At 45.0% G+C, this 20,546-nt stretch overlaps 1 protein-coding gene across 19 annotated transcripts in view; it reads right to left on the bottom strand.

Annotated features, from left to right (window-relative positions):
• Rbfox1 (RNA binding fox-1 homolog 1) overlaps window positions 1–20,546 on the bottom strand; it is a 2,144,901-nt gene that overhangs the window by 1,075,998 nt on the left and 1,048,357 nt on the right. The window contains exon 1 of one of the 19 annotated variants that reach the window (XM_041676161.1): window positions 10,854–10,927. The exons of 17 other annotated variants lie outside the window; for them this stretch is intronic. In XM_041676161.1, coding sequence (XP_041532095.1) covers window positions 10,854–10,898 — 45 coding nt within the window. In that variant the 5' untranslated portion in view covers window positions 10,899–10,927. Of the gene's footprint in view, window positions 1–10,468; window positions 10,647–10,853; window positions 10,928–20,546 lie in introns of those variants that run through there. One more of the 19 variants, XM_041676168.1, reaches the window with a different exon arrangement.

The raw sequence follows: 20,546 nt of genomic DNA, 5'->3' as shown, positions 1-20,546 counted from the left end.
TTCTTTTCTTCTTATCCTCCCTCTTCTTTTTCCTCTTCCTTGTCCTCCTTCTTCCTCATCTTCATCTTCCACTGTGATTTCAAAGCAATGGGTTCCATGGAAATCTAGGGCAGTGTCTACACCGATCTCCATCAGCTCTTGGGTGAGGGGATGATTAGAGGCTGTTTCCAAATAAAAGGGGCTTTCATTTCACAAGGGATTTTCACTATCAAAGTTGTTCATGTCTGTGGAGGAGAGACGTCTCAGTCTGTAACGTGCCTGTTGCACGAGCATGAAGACCCAAGATTGATCCACAGAACCCAAAGAAAACCCCAAGCACAGTAGCAGCACGTGCTTATAACCCCAACGCTATAGAGACAGAGATGGATTGACTCCCGGGCTTCACCAGCAGGTCAGACTATCTGAGTTGGAGAGCCCTAGGTCCCAGTGAAACACTGGGTCTCAAAAAACATGGTAGGGGTTGGTGAGGTGGCTCACAAACAAAGATGTTTGTCATGGGTCTGATGACTGGGCTCCATCATGGTTAAAGGAAAAAAAAACAGCTTCCCTGAGTTGTCCTTTGACCTCTGCATGTGCACCACAGCAACTGCGCAAGCATGCACACATATATACAAAAAATAAAGACGTTTTTAAAAAAATGATACAATTTCAAAATTTTAACGCAACACCATGGTAAATGCCTCTGACCTTTGGCGTCCACATATAAGCCCCTACACACATGAACACACTCACACAGACACACACAGCAGTAGAACATGCCCTGAGAACGTTGATAGAGGCATAATGATTACCAAGTAATTTCCTCTCTGTCCTGGGGAGAAGGTTCAGTGGGTAAGAACACTTACCGCACAATTTCAAGGGCCTGGGTTTGAATACCAAGCACCTATGTAAGAATCCAGGTGTACACACACATGCCTGTCACCCCAGCATTGGAGGGTAGAGAAAAGAGGACTTTTAGGGCTTGCTAGTGGCCACCCTAGCTCCAGATTTTCTGAGAAATTTTGGTTCACGAAAATAAGACAAAGGGTGATAGATCTGGGAACCTGACTCATGGGTGTGTGCATTTACACACACACACACACACACACACACACACACACACACACGAGCCCAAGCTCATATACCACACATACAAACACAACGAAAAATTGACCATTTTCCCTATGAAAACTGTTTACAGTCCACACTTCAGCAGTGTATACAATACTTTTAAATATGCTATTTTCCAATGTGATATATGAATTTGCCATATATAGAGAGACTGTATATGTGAATAAATAGAAAACTATATTTTTATACTTTATCAGTTTTCCTTCTGGGTCATTACTAAGTTTATGTATCTAACTTTCCAGCTCTCCCCCTAGTTATCCATCATTGACCCACCCCCTATCCACGCACCCATCCATCCACCTTTGCACCCTCTACACACCTACCTGTCTGTACCCACCCATCTGCTTTTGATTCATCTACACACCCACTCATGTGTCCATCATTCTGGATCTTGTGCCAGAATTATAAGAGAGTCAGTCCTGATACAAGGGTCACAAGAACTTTCTAGGGCCAAACAAATCACCTGACCTGGGTCACGGTCATTTTTAACCAGTGGTATCTCAATGAGTGCCGAGCAATGGTCATAAAAAGAACTGAATTCGGAAGTCAAAGTTCAAATTTGGTCACCAGATCTTTCCGAGCAGTAGCCGTTGGTAACCTGGAACCCATCTCAAGCTCTGTCTTTCATCATGAGAAAATGGGTCTTACAAGGACATCTGCCTCAAAGAGCCACTGGCGATTCTAACTCAGCCAGGTTGATGTGGGATGTAGCACCACGGTGCCCAGGGCAAATCAGCCAACTGTGCCTGTAAGGAGGGTCCCAACTTTGACTTCTGTCCACTGAGCAGATCGTTCACTGGTTACAACCAACCCTGTTTTGCTCTTCTGCCTGCAGAATCAGCAGCCTGGTCCTGATAGCTGATGGAACACTTTAGGAACTCCAGAGAAATCCAATCCTTGTGTTGGGCGCTACCTTTACTATCAACAAAACATTCGCCTGTTGTGGTTTGAATAGAAAATGCAGCACACAAGCTTGTGTGTTTGCACACATGGTTCCCAGGTGGTGGTGCTATTTGGCAAGGCTGTGGAACCTTTAGGAGGTAGAGACTCGCTGAAGAAAGACAGTCAAGGAAGAGGGCCTTGAGTATGTTTATCTTGGTCCACTTACAGTTCATTCTCTGCTTCCTGAGTACAGATGCAAGATGACCAGCCAGCCTCTTGCCCCCACTGCCATGCCCTTCTGTCCACGATAGATAGCATCTCTCCAGACTGAGAGCCAAAACAAACTCTCTCTCTTTTAAGTTGCTTTATTTTACCACAGTAACAGAAAAGCAAGTGGGACGCCATCATTATTTCTGACAACAGGCTCACACTAAGGTGGGGGAATGTATCAGAAAACTATGTCCCTGGACACAACACTTAGGTGCAGTTTCCGGAGCTGGAGAGACAGTTCAGCACTTAAGGGCGCTCGCTGCTCCTGCAGAGAACTGAATCTGGTTCCCAGGACTCTGGATGATTCACACTGATCTGCAACTCCAGTTCCAGGAAAGAGATGCTATCTATGTTCTAGCCTCTAGGGGCACTGTATGCATAGGGTGCACATATACACAACCCAGTTGCACACACTCATGCACAGAAAATGAGAATAAACCTTTACAACGCAATTTTCCATCTCTCTTTACTTTATGCACACACACAGTATATGTACATGTTATACATGTATTGGGATATTCATCTAATCACATATATTTGCATATAATTTTCATTGTAGTACTACAGACCTATAACATCTACAGAGCATAAATAGGTAGTCCTTCTGTGTGTGTTTAATGTCATTTACTTTACCTTGGAGCAACCAATCCTAGACCCATTTTAAACCATTTCCTGAACCAACACACATAATAGGTACCCCACAAAAGCCAATCCGATGAACTGTATTAAAAAGGACATTTGATGATAATGGATCCAACATGAGCCTTTTGACAGTTCCAAAATAGGATTCGCTTTTTGCTTTCTTTGTTCAATTGTGAGTTCACTGGGCCTGAAACTCACAAAACAGTAATGGTTTCCACTTCCAGCCCAGATTCTGCACTGCCTCAGGAGTCAGGGGAGAGCAAACTCAATGGTCCAATTCACTGGCTTTAGTGTGGGCAGATTCAAGCTGGGCAGGCATGGCCTTTTCACTTTTCCTATGTAAAAAATCTGCAAGTTTCCCTGTTTAAAAAAATGGGAATTCATGATTGTAAGTTGTGATTAAGGACTTTCAAGGCAGTGAGCAGAGCGCTGATATCTCTATACCAAGGCCTACAGGATGTGTAAGTATGAAGGCCAGGGAAAAACCTGGCCTGGGACTATGACTTCTCTGATTTTTGTTTCTCATCACCATGCAAGTGTATTTAATATGATAGGCATTGGATGTATAACCCCACATGAGGCCCTGGGAAGACATTTCAGAAAATAGAAGCTCTTCCGTCCGTTCAAGAGTTGTTCTCATTCATTCAGGTGAGCTCCCACTCCCGTCTTCTGCACACTTAGTACACGTGTTTAATTGCAGCCTCACAAGAGATCTCTTCTTCATTTTTCTTCTAAAGCAGAATAAAATGTGTCAAATTGGCACTTCTATTTAAAAATCAACTCAATTGTTTTTCTTTTCATAGCATTTGCTACACACTAAAAATTCAACAGAGGGAAAAGACAGGCATGGTCCCAGCCATGGCCTGAAGGAAAGACGATAAACAAACTGGTATGAGAGAAATGAGCCAGGAATCAAGAGCCCCATGCCCACCCCAACACACTCACTGTGGACCACTCAGGTTCACTGGGAAATTCAAAGAACACCAAAGAGATGTGCTTCTTAGTGAATTCTACATAGCTGGGTCCCAACGGCACAGTCAATGGAGAAACAGATCATTTCTCATGTAGTATTGTATCTTTGTGTGCGTGATTATGTGCATATATGTAACAGTGTGCCTTTAGGGGTCAGATAAAAACCTCGGTGTGCATCTTTGCCTTCTACCTTGTTTGAGACAGGGTCTCTTTTTGTTCCCTGTTGTGTCTGCCAGGCAGGCTGGCTCCAGGTTCTAAGCATTCTCCTGTCTCCACATTGTATCATGAAATGCTGGATTGCAGACATACATTGTCATGTCTAGTTTTACATGGGTTTGGAAGATCAGACCTCAGGTACTCACTTCCACAACAAGTACGTCACTCACCAAACTGTCTCCTCAGCCTTCTGCTGTGCCTTTTATCCAATGAACCCCAATGCTAGGATCCTGTTGATGGTTTTATGGTTAAGTCAAAGGGAACACTCCCAATACTGGCACAGGATTATTTATTAACTCATTTATTTACTTAGGTTTTATTCAAACATTTATTTATTTTCAAAGATTTGGGGGAGGTGCATGTGTGTGTGTGCGCACATGTGTGTGTGTGCACATGTGTATGCAGTGCCTGTGGAGGCCAGAAGAGGGCGTCAGATCTTTTGGAGCTGGAGGTATAGGTAATTTGTAAGATGACTGACTGATTGACATAGATTCTGGGAATTGAACTGGGGTCCTCTGCACGAGTAGTATGTACTTTTAACTGCTGAGCCATCTCTCCTAGCCGAATTTGATTTTGTTTTGTTTTTGTTTGAGATGGGTCTTCTGCATCCAATGCCAGCTACTGGTGAAGTATGACCTTGAACTCTTGACTTTCCTGCCTCCCACCCTTTAGGTGCTGAATTACTAGTATGAATCACCACACCTGGCTGTGAGTGATTAATTGAAAAATAAAGTTGCAAATATTGGGCTGTATGCCCTTTCAAATATAGCTAAGTTAATTTTCTTAATCAACTATCCCCAAATTAAGTGTCTTTTGTTTCAAAAATCATACTAAACAATGATGCCTAAACACTTCCTGGTAAAGATAAAGATATTCTAATTTTTAACCAGTCCACTCAAGGACCCAAGAGCCCACACTTAAGATTTGACATTGTACCTTGGCCACTTAGAAACTGGGTGACCTTGGACAACTTACTTCTCTGTACATCTGTTGCCACTGCAAAGAAAAAGAAGAGCCCAGCAATTTCAGCCTCTCAGTCTTGAAAACCGAATTAAATTGGAAAATATTTACAAAAGCATTGGCGAGTACGAAATAATAAGTGTTTAAATAAATATACCAAGCTAGGTGACAAAGTTTGAAAGATAAGCAGACAATGATGACATTTGAACACTGATGGAAGAAAAACAAGGTACAAAACATCCCGAGAATTGCTCACAAAGCTGCCTATGCTTCTCGTCCCTAGGACAGCAGCACCGTAGAAAGAAACGTCATTGCCCAGTACTGATGAACTTACCAGTGACTAACTAAGGACTTGGGGAGAGGACAGGCCAAAATAAGTACCTCAATGACAATGAACCACATCTTGTTTGTGTGAAAGTGTTCAAAGCCAGCAGCTGTGCCAGTTTTAATGCCAGTCTGTAAGAAAATGGGCAACTTCATGTACTGCCTGGGAGAATCCAGAGAATTCAGAGAATCCAGAGGAGATTTTTAAAAATTTAATCCCTGGGATTTTGTGCCCTCTGAGCTAGCTTGAGTCTATAAACCATCCTCACCCTGATAGTGCCTAGGGCATTGTTATTCAACCATCAAGCACTTATGGAAAGTTCCTTCCCCATGGCCTTAGGACAGGAGGATGTCCTGGAAGCCCTGACCTCCACCCAGCGAAAGCCAGCAGTAACCCGTGCCCAAGTGTGAAAAACATCAACATCTCCAGTGCTACCACACATCCAGGGTGGGAGAAAAAACTCCCGCGAGCCCAGGACTTCTGCTAAGCATCCATTTGTGCAGCTTCTTCCTGCCTCCAGATTTATAAATTTCAAATCTTGGTATGTTAGAATTAAAAAAAAAAATCTGCAATCTGATTACTTGAGTCACCCAGTCTGGAAAATCCTTGTCCCATCTGTGAATTGGGAAGAACAGTATACATGGTATACAACTATACTGAGGACCAGAGAAGACATATTTGCATTCTGTGTCCACTGCCCGATGCCCAGAAGCATGAGGTGGGATGAAATCCCCAGTGAACTGCTCTGTTGGTCACTGTGCCCTGACAAATCTCATCTTGTCCTCATGTTCTAATGCACAAGGCCTCTATCTATGCACACCCCAACAACTACAACAGCTACGGGGATACCCCCATACCTCAGCAGCAAGATTTTCTGGCAAGCAGAGCTTCCAATCCGAGGACAAGCACACACATCAACAGTAAATGATGCAGAACAGTTGAAATGAGCAAAGGGAGGGCCGTGGAGGCTCCAACGCCATCCTTAAGGCACTGTGTCCTATCTGCACAGCCGACAGCTGCACCAAGAGTTGCTTGGTTAGGATAATATAAAGCCAACTGGAAGTGTGAGAGAGATGGCGTGGCAGGGGCCTCCTTGGGATGTGTGTGTGCATGGTATTTGTGTGATGACATAAACCAGGCTGGAAAATTGAACTCACTGGCCAAAATCTCCAGGCAATTCAGTGGGAGATATATCGGACTAAGAATCACTCTAGAAGCATGCCCACTTCAAAGAATAATAAGCTTTGGTAAATAAGACAAACATGAATCCAGAATGCTGAACTTCACTTCTGTAGAAACAGAGAACAGTGAACAAAATCAAGAAAAGGCAATAAGTGGGGCTGACATTGCATAAGATATATCCATATATATATATATATATATATATATATATATATATATATATATATATACACACATATATATGTCCACACACAAATATTTACTATCTACCTATAAATGTCATCACACTCTAGGAAACTGGATATACTTTTATTTTTCCATCACTGAAGAGTCTCCTCTGGCCTCCATTAGACCTGGCCTTAAGATGACTCACTGCTGATAAATACTAGCGAACTAACTACTATTCATTCCCCATTCTGGCTTCAAACTTAACTCCTCAGCGACTTGATTGTCGCCAACATCCAATGGACTCTGTTCACATCTGTGACATCAAAGCCTTTGGACATCATAAGCAAGGGAGAAACGGGAGCCCTTCATCACCTAGTGGTTATGCAAGCACCTAACCAGAAAGAACACTTTGAAATTTTTATGGAGCAGGAAAAATTGGAAGCCTACTAATCTAGGCAGTGAAATTGGGCTTTTTGTCATGTTTAATTGCTTGAATTCATAACCTAGTTCTACTGAATCAAAAGCAAGTTGTTCCTGCTGACGTTAGCTGTTTGGTCCTTTTGGGCACACGAGCACACAGATAATCGCCACAACTTCTCACATCAACTTCATATCAGTTAAAAAAAAATAATGCATCCTAAAAACATTTGGGATGTTGGCATTATTGAATAAATTTGCATGAGTTTTCAATCCAAGTTCTGCATGAGAATGCTGACTTCTAAAGGGTTGTTGGCCTTGGTGTGTGGAAGCTGAGGCATGCCCTCTTCGTTACAGATTGGGATTCTAGGTGGTTCTGTGTGATTTAATTTAAATGCACGCTGGCAAGTTTCCTTCATCCTATTCACTACTGTTTACTATTGCTTATAATACATGAGAATGTTCTGTCGAGCAAGAAAATGACAAGAAGCAGGACAAACCCACACACCCATAAACACATAAAAGGCCCCAGTGAGTCTTCGTGTTCCCAAGCTTCCCCTAAGAAGCAAAATTAAGTCTCGTGTATAAAACAACAGCCAAGCAACCACCTAGAAGGGGCCCTACCATCTTTTCCATATTCACTTTTATATTCATCAGAAAACCAGCACAAGATGAATTAAGGTCTAAAGAGGTATAATTGGATCATATTCTTTCTGCTCCCCAACACCTCACAGATCCCCCCACCTCCCAACCTGCTGAAATTCCTGGTTTTTTTACTTTAAAAGCATCTCATACAAAGACTTTTGGGATAACATTAACATTAAACATGCAAAATTCAGACTTCAAGAGCTAAAAGTGAAGTCAATAACAGTGTGTTATATTTTATTGTATTGTATTATTGTTATGTGTGTGCGCACACACACACAAATGTATGGAGAAGAGAACACAACTTTCAGGAGTCAGTTCTCGCCTTCCTTCCACCATGTGGGTCCGGAATTGAACTCAGGTAGTGAGACTTGGTGGCAAGGTTCTTTATGCAATGAGCCATCTCCGAATAATAAACCTTTGTTAATACAAAGCACATTTTCTTACTCGGCACATCACTTCTGACTTTTTAGCTCAGACACTCCGTATATAAGCCCTGGATCAGTTCAGCTGAACAACATGAACTCTTGCATAGACATGCTGGTGTTCTAAGATTGCATTTTTCCAGCCATATTTTCTTGTCTCAAATAAAGACAATAAATGGATGAAGGATGTCTGAAAATATGCTAAGGAATTCCATGTATCTCATCTGCTATAAAACATGACGATACTGTAACCACCACTGAGAGGTAAGCCACTGTTAAAGCATACCATTTCCCTCATATCCCCTTTAACTTCTGTATCATTCTCCTCCTGGGGAGACAGAGAAGGCTCCAGAGCTCAGGGTGGGGAGGGTGGTAGCCAGCTAGTCCTCTGGAAGAGTCTACAGAACACAATTGACTTTTGTTACGCATCATCATCATTGTACTTAAACCTGCTCCTGGGTCCATGCTGACAGTTACATCTAAAATGCCCCCCCCAGGAATATGCAGACACGGAGCTGAAAAAATAAAAGTTTGGATACAGAGTAGCAGCTGCCAAACTACACTTATCTCAGTCAAGTCCTAAGAGGCAAAAAACCCTCCCCAGTCAGCTAGCCAGCTATCAGTTCTTACAGGGGTGTTTTATTTTTCTTCCAGATTCAGGGCCAAAGAAAATGCAGAGTAAAGTTTGCATGTTCACATTCTGTAAGGTTAGAATACAGAGGGTGTCTGATGTTAAATAACGCTTGTTTGTGAGCAAAGGGTTCCAGGGGCAAAAGTCCCTTTGTCGTCATTGGGTACTAAGCATTTTCTACACTGACATATAGCAGAAGCAACCTGAAACACTTCCTGAAAAAAAGTAAATAAATAAAGACAGCCAAATGCAAAGAGACACATGTGTGAAGAGAGGAGGGAGGCTGAGGCGGGAGGAGACCCTCCCATTTCCTAAGTCTTGAGTGAAGCAATTCAGTCTTCCTAGACTCTGGCATGGTCCTGTTCAGGTCATAGGGATGGAGGGGTCAGAGAAGTGCAGAACAGGTTTCTTAGAGGACACCACACCTGCAGCAGAGCATCTCTGCCCAGACTTGTGGCAAACAACCATGGCTGGTTTAAGTGACCGGCCTGAACACAACGCTCTACCAACGCAATCACTGCCAACCTCCAACACAACTCACTCCATTCCACAGATACTCTCGCCCTCCAAGTGAGCTTACATGTGGGTCATAAGTGTGAGAATCTGAGAATGACTTGGAAGCCTGGGAGCCAAGTCATTTACTACACAGCTGCGTAGGATGCTCACACGACTATTTGTTTGACTTCTCCAGCATAGGCTCCACTCGTACCTGTAAGGCTAAAACGCAAACCACACAGTGAGTGAATTCTGAGTCAGCTGATGACAGCAGAAGTCACCCTCCACAGACGATATGATCATTTTTACTAATGGGGTGCTGCCACGAAACTTTGGGTCCAGGATCCTGATTGGATCTGTCTGAAGTAGGAAACAGAAAAACCCAGCTCTCTTGTCAAAAGAAATATGCAGAAGACTCAATTTCACCTATCACCTGGAGGTAATAGCAGAAAGGATGGGCTCTAGTCTTTCCAGGTGCTGATTCTGTTCTAAGGAGTGATGTGTACAACCCTGCACATGCTCCCTCATTGGCTCTCAGTAAAAATGTTTCTTCCATGAGATAGCACAGCATAGGGTTTGTGTGTTCAAGAGAAAGCATACGTTCAATATTGTTCATGAAATGCCTCTTCCACAGGTATCTAAAATCAAGAATGATGGAAGGGCACGATGCGTGCATGATGGGCAGGGTCGACCTGTCTCCCGCGACATGCGATGCCTCTGCACACGCACGCACAGGCGCGTGCCAACTTTCCAAACGCGCGGCCCATCTGCCCATTCATTCCGCCCCCCCCCCCCCCACCTCTATCTTCTTTGCAAAGCACTACGTACTGCTTCCAAAAGAAAGAAAAGAAACCAGAAAACAAAACAAACAGAGAAAAAAAAAACAGCCCTAGCCTGCGTGTCTTCTAACACTAGTCCTTTATAAACGCTTATTCATCTCTGGGAATAAAGTTCAAAAGAGCCAATGGCTATTAACAGGGAAGTTCCCCGCGAACTTCCAGTTGGTAAAGCGAATAAATTTATTCTCCGGTTCCGAGCCGGTTTAAGCTCCCTAGGTACTGAGGGGACCCTCTGGGAGCCCAGGGCTAATCCAGATCGTATCCCACAGGACTCCGGAGCTGAACTTACCTACAGCGTGTAATTCACTTGCTGCACACACATCTGCGTCCTGCCATTGCCTCTCAAGGCTCCCTGGGCTCAGTCCACCTCCAGGTCCGGATTCTGATCCACAGCCCCAGAGGCTCACACGCCCGCCCGCCACCTTCTCTGCGCTAACGTTGGACAGCGGCTGGCGGCGGCTCGCCTGCCACAGGCGGCCCCGAATGTCAATTCGCACACTCCTCCCCCTGCCGCCCGCCCCCGTCCCTGTGCGCCCTCCTCCCCCTCCTCCTGAGCATCCGTCCAGCGGGCTCGGGATGCTCGGATGCTGGTGCCAGCGCTGCCTTCCCTCCCTCCCATTCAGTCCCTGGCTCCCCCTCCCACAGTGTCTCTGAGCCTCCCTAGCTCGCCTTACCTGAAGGGCATCTCCCACGACTGCAATTAGCAGCCAGGATTTCATCGCCTGCTGCAAAAGCGCCTCCTGCTCCCTCTCATGCTAGCTCGCTTTGGGAGAAACGCAAGGCGGGAGAAGTGCCGGGGCAGCAGCAGCGAATGGTACCCACGTGCTAGCAATGTCAATGATTCCAGCTCTCTCTGCTGGGCTTGGCCGCGCCTTCACCTGCCGGCCAGGCTGTTTTGCTCCAGCCACCAGCAGGTGTTCAAGGCTTCCTGAACAAGAGAAAAGGCCAGAGATTGAGCAGGCAGGCGGCATAAGAGCGAGCGCTCGGTGCAGGGAGGTAATCAAAGCGCCAGGGGCACACAAAGACAAACCCACCGCCTTGCAGCGCTGACAGTTAAATGATGGACAGTCTTACTGGACGTCTGGTTTTTATTTTAATTTTTGCAGAATCTAGCAACTGAGGGAAGAAGTGCGTACTACCCTCTTTTCCCAAGCACTTGGAAAGTGTATAACTGATGGCGAATCTTGCCTCCCCCGCCCCCTTTTCCAGCATGTGTCTCTTCCCTTGTTCTTTCGAGCATTAAATATGTACCACATGACAGAATAGGGCACCTTGCACGGTCCCCAGAGTCCTCACTTGACAACCAATTTTAACTCAGGAGCAATGAGATGTCCATGGCAGGATATCAGCACAGGCAATTACTTACGCTACTCCCCGCATTATTCGCAATGTCCGTGGCCGGTATTTATGACTTCCAATAGGCGACTTCATGGAAGAATTCGGGGAGGCTGGGAGACCCCTTACCCCACTGCACTACAGCTGATGACCTGCCTCCATTTCCCCCAAGAGGCAGCTGTACCCCCGTTAGGAGGTTGACTCCTTGGCACCTCAAATCTCTCAGCTCTTGTGCTAAATGAGAAAGCACTGAACTTTGCTCTTGCTTTGAAGGGCTGAAAACGTTCGGTGGAAGTTCAAAAGCTCAGCTTTGGAATGGATTTGCCTGAGTACCATCAGCAGCCAGGCAAATGTCCTATTCCGTCCCCCCAAAGCCTTCACAGATCCCTCTCCCACACTGTGGTGTGTGGTATTATCAGCTAAGTGTCAATTAGGTCTGAGTGGCACTTGTTTTAACCTTCTCCCACCTGACAAAGATGCTCTGTGTAGAAACTAAACCTTCATTTGTTTGTAGAAGCAGGCCTTTTTGATACGAAGCAATTTATTCTCTCTCTTTCTTACTGTGGGAACTACATGATACACTCACTAGAATGCCCTTGCTTCTTCAAGTGTGTGAGTTGGGTGTTACAACTCTACATAAACGAAAGCTGAACATATCACACATATGTGTATATTTACCTTTAGAAATATGTATGTTATATGCTCAGGTTTTGTATATAAATGATATACCATATATCATATATGTGATATCACACATACACACACATATATGTAATATATGTTCTATGTTTGTGAAGGACGAAGTGTTCACTGCCCCACCAAGTCATCTTCTTTATTATTTGAAGACCTAAACTCAGTGAATGGCTCTTTTCTGCATTGGAAACAAGTTTTAGAAAACTTGGGACATCGCTCTAGTGTTTACTTCCACAATTATTGCAGCTCCATGCCGAGGCCATATTTCCAGAATTGCTGGGATGTGCCAAGTCCTTACATAATCATCACCTGTCTCTGTCACCTCAGGAAGTAAATGACAAGGGATTGTCTCCTTCGGCTGGAAATGTGTTTTGATATGGCATTAAGATAGTGTTTCCAGTTTGTTTGTGGTGTTTATAGGAGTCCTGTGTGTCTCCTCTGCTTGCCTTTCCTAGGAACAGGGACACTTAAGGGGGCCAAAGAAGACGCCAGGTAAAAACTGCTTCCCAAGGATGCTGTGATACCTGGAAAACTCCAGTTCATTCCACATGGTTTTGTGGTTCCTGAGCTGACCCGGAACTCATACCATGGCTGGGGATGACGCTGAACTTGCGATTCATCCACCCCTACTTAGCCAATGCTGGGACTGCAAGCATGCTGAGTTTATGCAGTCCTGAGACTCAAACCCACTGCTTCATATGTGTTCCACAAGCACTTTACCAACCGAGCCACATCTGCAGATCCAAAGGTGGCTTCTAACCTGCATCACACCCCAGATGCCTTTCTCAACAGAATCAAGGGGGAAGGAAGAAAGGTGTTTAGACTTCGGCTGGCTGACGCCCCGTAAGAGCACTGAGATCCATGACTACAAAGTATTATCACAGCACAAACTTCATTCTCAGTGGGATAATTTGATTCACAAATCAGTTCACAAAAGCAAGGTTATTCGAAGTGAAATGTAGAACGGGTGACCGGTGGGGAGACAGCGAATCCTAATTACAGCCTCATTGTCCCTGTGTTCTCAGGCACATATGGCCATTTAATCACTGAGTGTGACAACCTTGGCAGATGTTGCCAGACCTGGTTATTGATATAAATTGCTATTCTCGTGTGGAAATGGCACAGCAAAGAGTTAAAACAGTGTCTGCATTCATCCACAGGGAAATGGGGGTCTCCACAAGCATCTGGAACTACAAGACAAGATGCTACTGGGACAAGGTTGACGCTTTCCTCATACTCCACAAGGAAAGGATGGGAGGGACAGATAGCCTTCTAAGAATGGGAGATGAACATCCTGAACACACTCCACATGCACTGGATCGTTGCTGGGAAAGCATGCACACCCAGCAAGCAGATCCATATTTAACACATAGCGTACAACCATACTCAAAAGGTCTATCCGACTAGGTTGTGCATGTCTGTGATGCAAGCATCCAGACTAGCCTCAGCTCCACATGGGGCAACAAAGGAGGATTCTATTCCATAGAAGATGTTTTTGTGAGGTGCTGCCATGAAACCCAGGGATGTGTATATACTAGGTCAAGGGCTCCACCCCTTGACCTACATACCTAGCTAGCACCCTGGTTTCCATGTTTGGTGTCTAAGTATTGCACATACCTATGTAGTCAGATCTTTTTCTTCAGGACCACCAGCTCACTAATAATGACAGAGAGACTATATTAATTATGAAAGTTCAGCGGGTAGCTTAAGCTTATTTCCAATCTAGCTCTTAGAACTTAAATTAACCCATATCTTTTAATCTATGTTCAATTATGTGACTCGGTTGCCTTTTCTCCATCCATGCAGCTTACTTTCCATCTGCTGGTGACTCTGCTCTTCTTTCTAGAGCTGAAAATCCTGCCTAGATATTGACTATTCCGATTTTTATTAAACCAATCAGAGCGATAACTTTCCACCATTCATAAGAGAAGGAAACGTCATCAGCTGAATGCCCATTGAATTAGAAAAAAAAACAGTATATCCTAACCTGGCATACTGTAGAGCAGTAGAAACAAGAGGCAAACCCCTCATTTCTACATACACATCACCTGTGGAGTTAAAGGGCTGAAGAATACTGTCCTGGCGAGTTATGTTAACATGGCACAAGCCAGAGTTTTCTGAAAGCAGGGAAGTTTAGGTGAGAAAATATCTCTGTAAGATCTGGCTGTAGGGCATTTCCTTAACTAGTGGTTGATGGAGGAGAGCACAGCCCATTGTGGTTGCTGCCATCCCTGGGCTGATGGTCCTGAGTTATATAAGAAAGTAGGCTGAGCAAGCTGTATAAGCAAACCCATAAGCAGCATCCTCCCTGGCCTCTGGATCTGCTCCTGCCTTTAGGTTCCTGCCAGTGAGTTCCTATTCTCACTGCTCTTGATGATGAACTGTTAAATGTTACCGTGGGTGAAGCAAACCCAAGTTGCTTTGGTCATGCTTTTTCATCACAGCAACAGTAATGCTAACTAAGACACACACACACACACACATACACACACACACACAAATTTTAGGTAAATAATGATAATAATAGTGAGATAGAACTGCAGGTTAAGAACGGGGCCTGGTTTCTGAAGCCTCTATTCACAACCATTCTATAAGTGTGCACGTTCCAAGCTAACTGAGGCTGACAAGAACATGTCTCAAAATAAAAGATAAAAAGATGTCAGAACATAGTTCAGAGATAGAGCATTGTCTAGAATGTGTGAGGCCCCATGTCTAACCCCCACCACTGCAAAAACCAAATAAATAAAAATTTTTATAAATGATGGACGTTGGAAATGGACAGCTCTTTCTCCCTCTACAAGAACATTTTGTTCTGGAGATGTGGTTCAGTTGACAGGGTGTTCACCTTCTGCATGGTGCATAAGGCTGGGGTTGACCCCCAGCATAGCATCAACCAGGCACGGGGGCACTGGGGAGGTGGAGGAAGGAGAAACACAAGGTCGTCTTCAGGTCCAAGGGGAGCTTTAGAACATGAGATTCTACATGTGTGCATATCCACCTCCCAACTCTCTCTCCCTTACATACATTTGTATGTATAAGTATGAATATGATGGTGGGGAAGGGAACATAAATCAAATAAAAACGAAAACCAAGGATATGACTCAATGGTAGAGTGCTTATCTATAGAATGTGTGAGCCCCTAAGTTCAATCCTGTGGTACTGACATGGGGGGATAGGAATCTTTATACTGATTTATAATGATCTTATCCTTTAAATTCTTCCGTGGAAGCTGTGGTAGGGACCTGCTGAAATAGGCCCCACCCTACAGAAATACCACTCCTTTACTAGTTTGAAAATATTTCCCACACAAAAGCACAAAATAACCCCCATCTAGGAATAAAACAAAACACCGAACACTAAAATTCCATAGCAACCACACTGTAACTTCACAGGATGAGAACAGTGGGGCCTAATGCTGTTCTTTGTCCTGCTACCTCATAATCGCCTCCCATTGAGAAGGGCAAGCTTGATGAGGCAGTTTGCGGTGGGAGAGTGTTCAGTTGAGGTGGGGCTTGTTCCTATAACCCTACCTGGGGACTCTTACTCTTGGTCAGTGCCAAATGATCACAGTTACTTATAGACATATCACGAATCACCTGTGACTATTTCTAAAGCCTTGTTTATGTGTGTCTATGTCAGTGTACACATGTGTGGGCAAGCACCTGGAGAGGCCAGAGCAGCATACCCTGGAGTTAGAGTTGTAGGTGCCTGGGAGCTGCTCATCCTCTTTGCTGCAAACAGAGCTTGGATCCTATGGGAGAATGTCAAGGACTCGTAACTGCTGAGCCATCTTCTAAGCCATACCAGTGTGTATTTAAAACACTTCTCTACAGAATGGTTTGCCTTAACACTACAAATGAGGGCCAGTGAGGAGTCTTTTTCACAAAGCCAGATTTGGCTTCTCTGGAAAGTTCTGCCTGCCCCCTCAGCACCAGCACAGAAAGCCTCCTCCTTGCGTGAGTGTGACCCAGTGGCACCACGGTGAGGAATGTTTCTCTAGGCGCTGCCACAAACAAGCATTGTATTCAATATCATTTCAATGATCGTAAGGTCAGGACTGGAGAGAAGGCTCAGCACATAAAGTGCACAGTACACATGCATGAGGCCTAAGTAAAAGCACCCAAAATCATGCACAAAGCTGGGTGAGGAGAGGCACAGCCGTAATCACAGTGCTGAGGAGGCAGAGACAGGGATTCCTGGGGTTCACTGGGCAGCGACCCTAGCCACCAAATCTATGAGCAACAAGTTCAGTGAGAGACCTTGTCTCAAAAAAATAAAAGCAAAAGAAGGCTCAGTGCTCAAGAGGTCTTTCTGCTCCTGCAGAGGAAGCGTGTTCATTGCCAGCGTCCACAGCAGGAGGCCCTCATCCACCTGTAATTCGGCTTCCAGGAGACCTCCTCCTCCTTCTGGCCTGTCGGAGCTCCTGAACGCACAATGCACATGCATGCTTAAAAATCAAATAAATCCTTAGAATAATAAAAAAAATTAAACGGAAAGTGAGCGCTACATTCTTGCCCTTCCTTCGGAAGCATGCAGGTATACTCATGTTTACACAGACACATACATAACAACACACATACATATGTAAAAGAACAGAATACTAACTATAAGACCAATGAATACTTATTATTTACTGTGGAATGTTTATAAAATGTGAAAAAGCACAAGAGGAAGCTATTCGTTATTCATAATTATATTCACACCACAGAAAACATATAAGGCTTTACTGCAAATCCAGCCACTTGATGGTATTTTCCATTACTTACAGAATGAAAATGCCATCAACACACAAATGGCATTTTACCATATAAACTACCCATTATCTCTTGTGCTTTGCAATAACATACCAGGGATGTTCGTGGCTGCACCAGAAATGAACAGGTTGCATCATTCATGTTGCTATCCTACTTTAAGAAGAAACCATTTCTTCTTGCACTGCACTAAAGAAGGCCACAGTGAAGATCTCTCTCTGCCTGCGGTTCCAGGAGCACGTCTCTGTTCACATGTCCAGGAGAACTCCAACAAGTAAGGCTGATTCAACACAGGCTCTGTTTTTAGAGAGAAGATCTTATATCCCAAGCTGGGGACACCGCTCAGTGAGTAAAGCACATTTTGTGCAAGTGTGGGGAGCTGAGTTCAAGTCCCCAAGATGCAAATACAAATCCAATGTAATATTCTAACACTTGGTGAGAGGCAAGAAAGATGGAAAATAAAGACTCTGGAAGCCTGCAGACTAGCAAGCCTGTGGGGCAAATAAGTAACCTGTCTCAAGCAATCGAAGACTGACATATGAATACACATACACACACACACACACACACACACACACACACTCACACACACAACTCAAATACTAGAAGCCTACACTCCTTGATACTCCTGCAAGAGTATAAAAGATACTCCATCTTACCCTGGGTGTTGTTTTTCCAAACCTTCCTTCTTGGAATAGCTGTCTCTTGGCTCGGCCCCTGTCACAAGATGAGCCATGGGGGAACATGTTTGTGCCTTTCCACAATGTCTGAATTTATCAAATAGCAGTAAAATCACAAGGTTTAGCAGGTTTCAGTTTGCCAGCTTCTCCTGCCTGCTCTGGTCATCTGGCTGAGGGGACGTAGATTCTGCATTTTAGTGTCAATTACTAACATTAAACACATCAAAGAGGCTGCGATGGAGTTCCACAGGTTTCCGGAGTGGCCCGAGGGAGAGTCTGCACCAACAAGATAACAAACTCGACCCACGCTGGGAGGGAGCTGCTGGTGGGGCAGATGGAGTCAGGATTTGTGAGCCAAGCTGCAGAAGTTCATGTGCAAGAACGGTGCCTTGGATCCGAGAATAGAAGACAGCAATTTCAGGACCAGGCCCATTTGGTAAATAGGCAGGCAGGCAGGCTGGTGAGTCTAACATCAGGAGACCAAGCCCAGCTGAAGCCCTGGAGGCAGCTGGGAAGTCCTCCACCTGTCGGTCCCTAAAACACCAAGCATCAGATGAGAGGTTGGTGTGTTAGGTGTCTGTCACTGAATAGGGAGCAGGCAAGGGAGCTTCACCCTTCCCTTCGTTTGCTGTGTAGGCTAAGTTCTTGGACCTGTTTTTCTGCAACACGCCCATGAGCTTCTACAGTTTCAATTCACCTCAACAAAGAAGGGTTACCAGAAATAAGCCAACCATCAGTCTGTTCTGGAGAGGCAGTGCCTGGACAGATGGTGCAGTTTCTGGGTCCACCCAAGACTGCGATCATCTTACCTCAAAACGGATTCACAGCTCCCTGTAAAAGGGTGGACTTCTAGGGGAAGCCACAGCCTGAAAGAAACCAGTTTCCTATGCTACACAGTAGCTTCCAGGAAGACACAGCCTCGGCTCAGCATTTGGCTCCTACTTGCCTTCACACCACAGCAGACTGAGTTAGCCCAGAGGAGTGCAAACCCTTTGGAAAGCAAAGGAGGTAATGGGAAGAGATTTAAATCTAAGCTTACTTAACCTAAGTGACTAGTGGCTGCCCATTTTGTTTTAATTGCCTTTTAAACTAAAATCAATGTTAAATTACCTAAACAACACACCCCGCACAACCACACAAGGAGAATTCTTCAAGTGCCTCCTCAGAGTCATTGGCTCCTGTCTGTCTGAGTGACAGGGAGAGCCATCACTCTGCCTTGCACAGCAAGGCCTTTGAACCGTGGAGTCTGACTGAAAGATTCCAAGGACGGCCTGCCAGCCCTGGGATGATCTGAGTCTCTTGACACAGGGACAGAGTCCGTGCTCGGAGGGCGGTCTGGAGAGTGGCACCTGGTCTACTTTGCCTTCCTGCTTTTTCCCACCCTTCCTTCCTTGCCTTCCTTCTGTTCTCCCCACCTCTTTCCTTTCTTCCTCTCTCCCCCTTTGTATTACTTTTTGTGCTCTGATAAAACACCATGACCCAAAGCAACTCATGGAAAAAAGAGTTCATCTTTGGATTATAGTTCTAGAGGGGGACTCCATTATGGGTTGGGGGCATGGCAGCAAGTGGCCACAGCTAGAAGCTGAGAGATCCCCTCTCCAACCACACACACAAAACACAGAGCACAAACTGGAAGCGGGCCGAGGTTATCTACACTCAAAGCACACCTCGGTGGTGTATTTCCTTAGCAAGACTCCACCTCCTCAAGCTCTAGAATGTCCCAAAGCAACAGAATCAATCAGGAACCTAGTATTCAAGCAGGTGAGGGTGTGGGAGACATTTCTGATTCAAACCAATACACTCTCCCAGTCCTTCCTTCCTGGATCTCTGCCTCTATGTTTCTTTCTCGTTCATCTTCTTCCCTTCCTTTCTTTCTCTTCCTCACCTACCTACCTGCCTTCCTTCCTTCCTTCCTCCCTTCCACCCCCTCTCTTCCTCCTTCTGCTTTTCCTTTCACTAGAAACTGGCTATCTTAATAGACACTGGAGCCCTTCTCTGAAAAGTGACCTCTGACCTGTAGCTTGCACTGTCCACTCAGGAAGCATTCCAGGAAGCCAGGCTAGTCAGGCCGCGTTCTCCAGCACCTGGTCCCAGAAAGGCCGCACACTGGGATTGGACACCAGCTGGGATTGGTGAGTAACTGACAGCATCTCCAATGTTCCTTCCCACTGTCAACTTGCACGGAAACAGAGAAATCCCAACATTCTATAGGGCCCCGCACTGCTCATTCTGCCATGAGCAACCTCCATTTGGGGGTTGGGTGAAGGACAGAGTCGGGAAAGAAGCAACAGGAAAGGGGCAGAGGCCAGCAACCTCCCACCAGGGTATCCAGAAGCCTTCCATTGTTTTCTACCACTAAGGGTCCCACTATGAGTCTCCACCAAAACACAAGCAGAACCTTCTGACTCACTGCCACAGCAAGCTCTGATGCCATCAACTTTCCTTGTTTACGGTTAGCCCATTTTTCTCTGTTCCCACAGTTATTGCTTCTGGTTTGGTTCTGTCTTAACTAAACAGAATGGACAATCCATGACCCAAACAGAGCTCATGACCAAAAATAAGATATTACTGACTTTTGTAACCATTGTGGGGAAACTAAGTCATGATACAATGGAGAGAAAATGGAGACACAAGCCTAAGAGATGATTCTGGAGGTCCCAGTGGCAGGGGCAGCACCTGGATTGAAGATGCAAGGCTGATTGACAGATTATACCTACTGTGGTTGCTGAGAACTGAAATGCAGCAGATTATTTGGGATCCCCTTTACCCCCTTATAATCATTCATTGCCCATCTAAGTCCATTCCCTTTGGTGTGAGAACTGTCTTTACATCAGCACGTTGCTAGCATCTATTACTGCATAGATCTGTTCCTTGTTTCTGTTTCGCTAGAACGGAGCAGATATCATCT

The sequence above is a fragment of the Microtus oregoni genome, unplaced genomic scaffold (assembly GCF_018167655.1).
Source record: "Microtus oregoni isolate MIOR12 unplaced genomic scaffold, Mior012 000027F_ref0000203, whole genome shotgun sequence".
Lineage (NCBI taxonomy): Eukaryota > Metazoa > Chordata > Mammalia > Rodentia > Cricetidae > Microtus > Microtus oregoni.
Note: the sequence above shows the minus strand (reverse complement) of the source record. Positions and strands in the feature narration are given on the sequence as shown.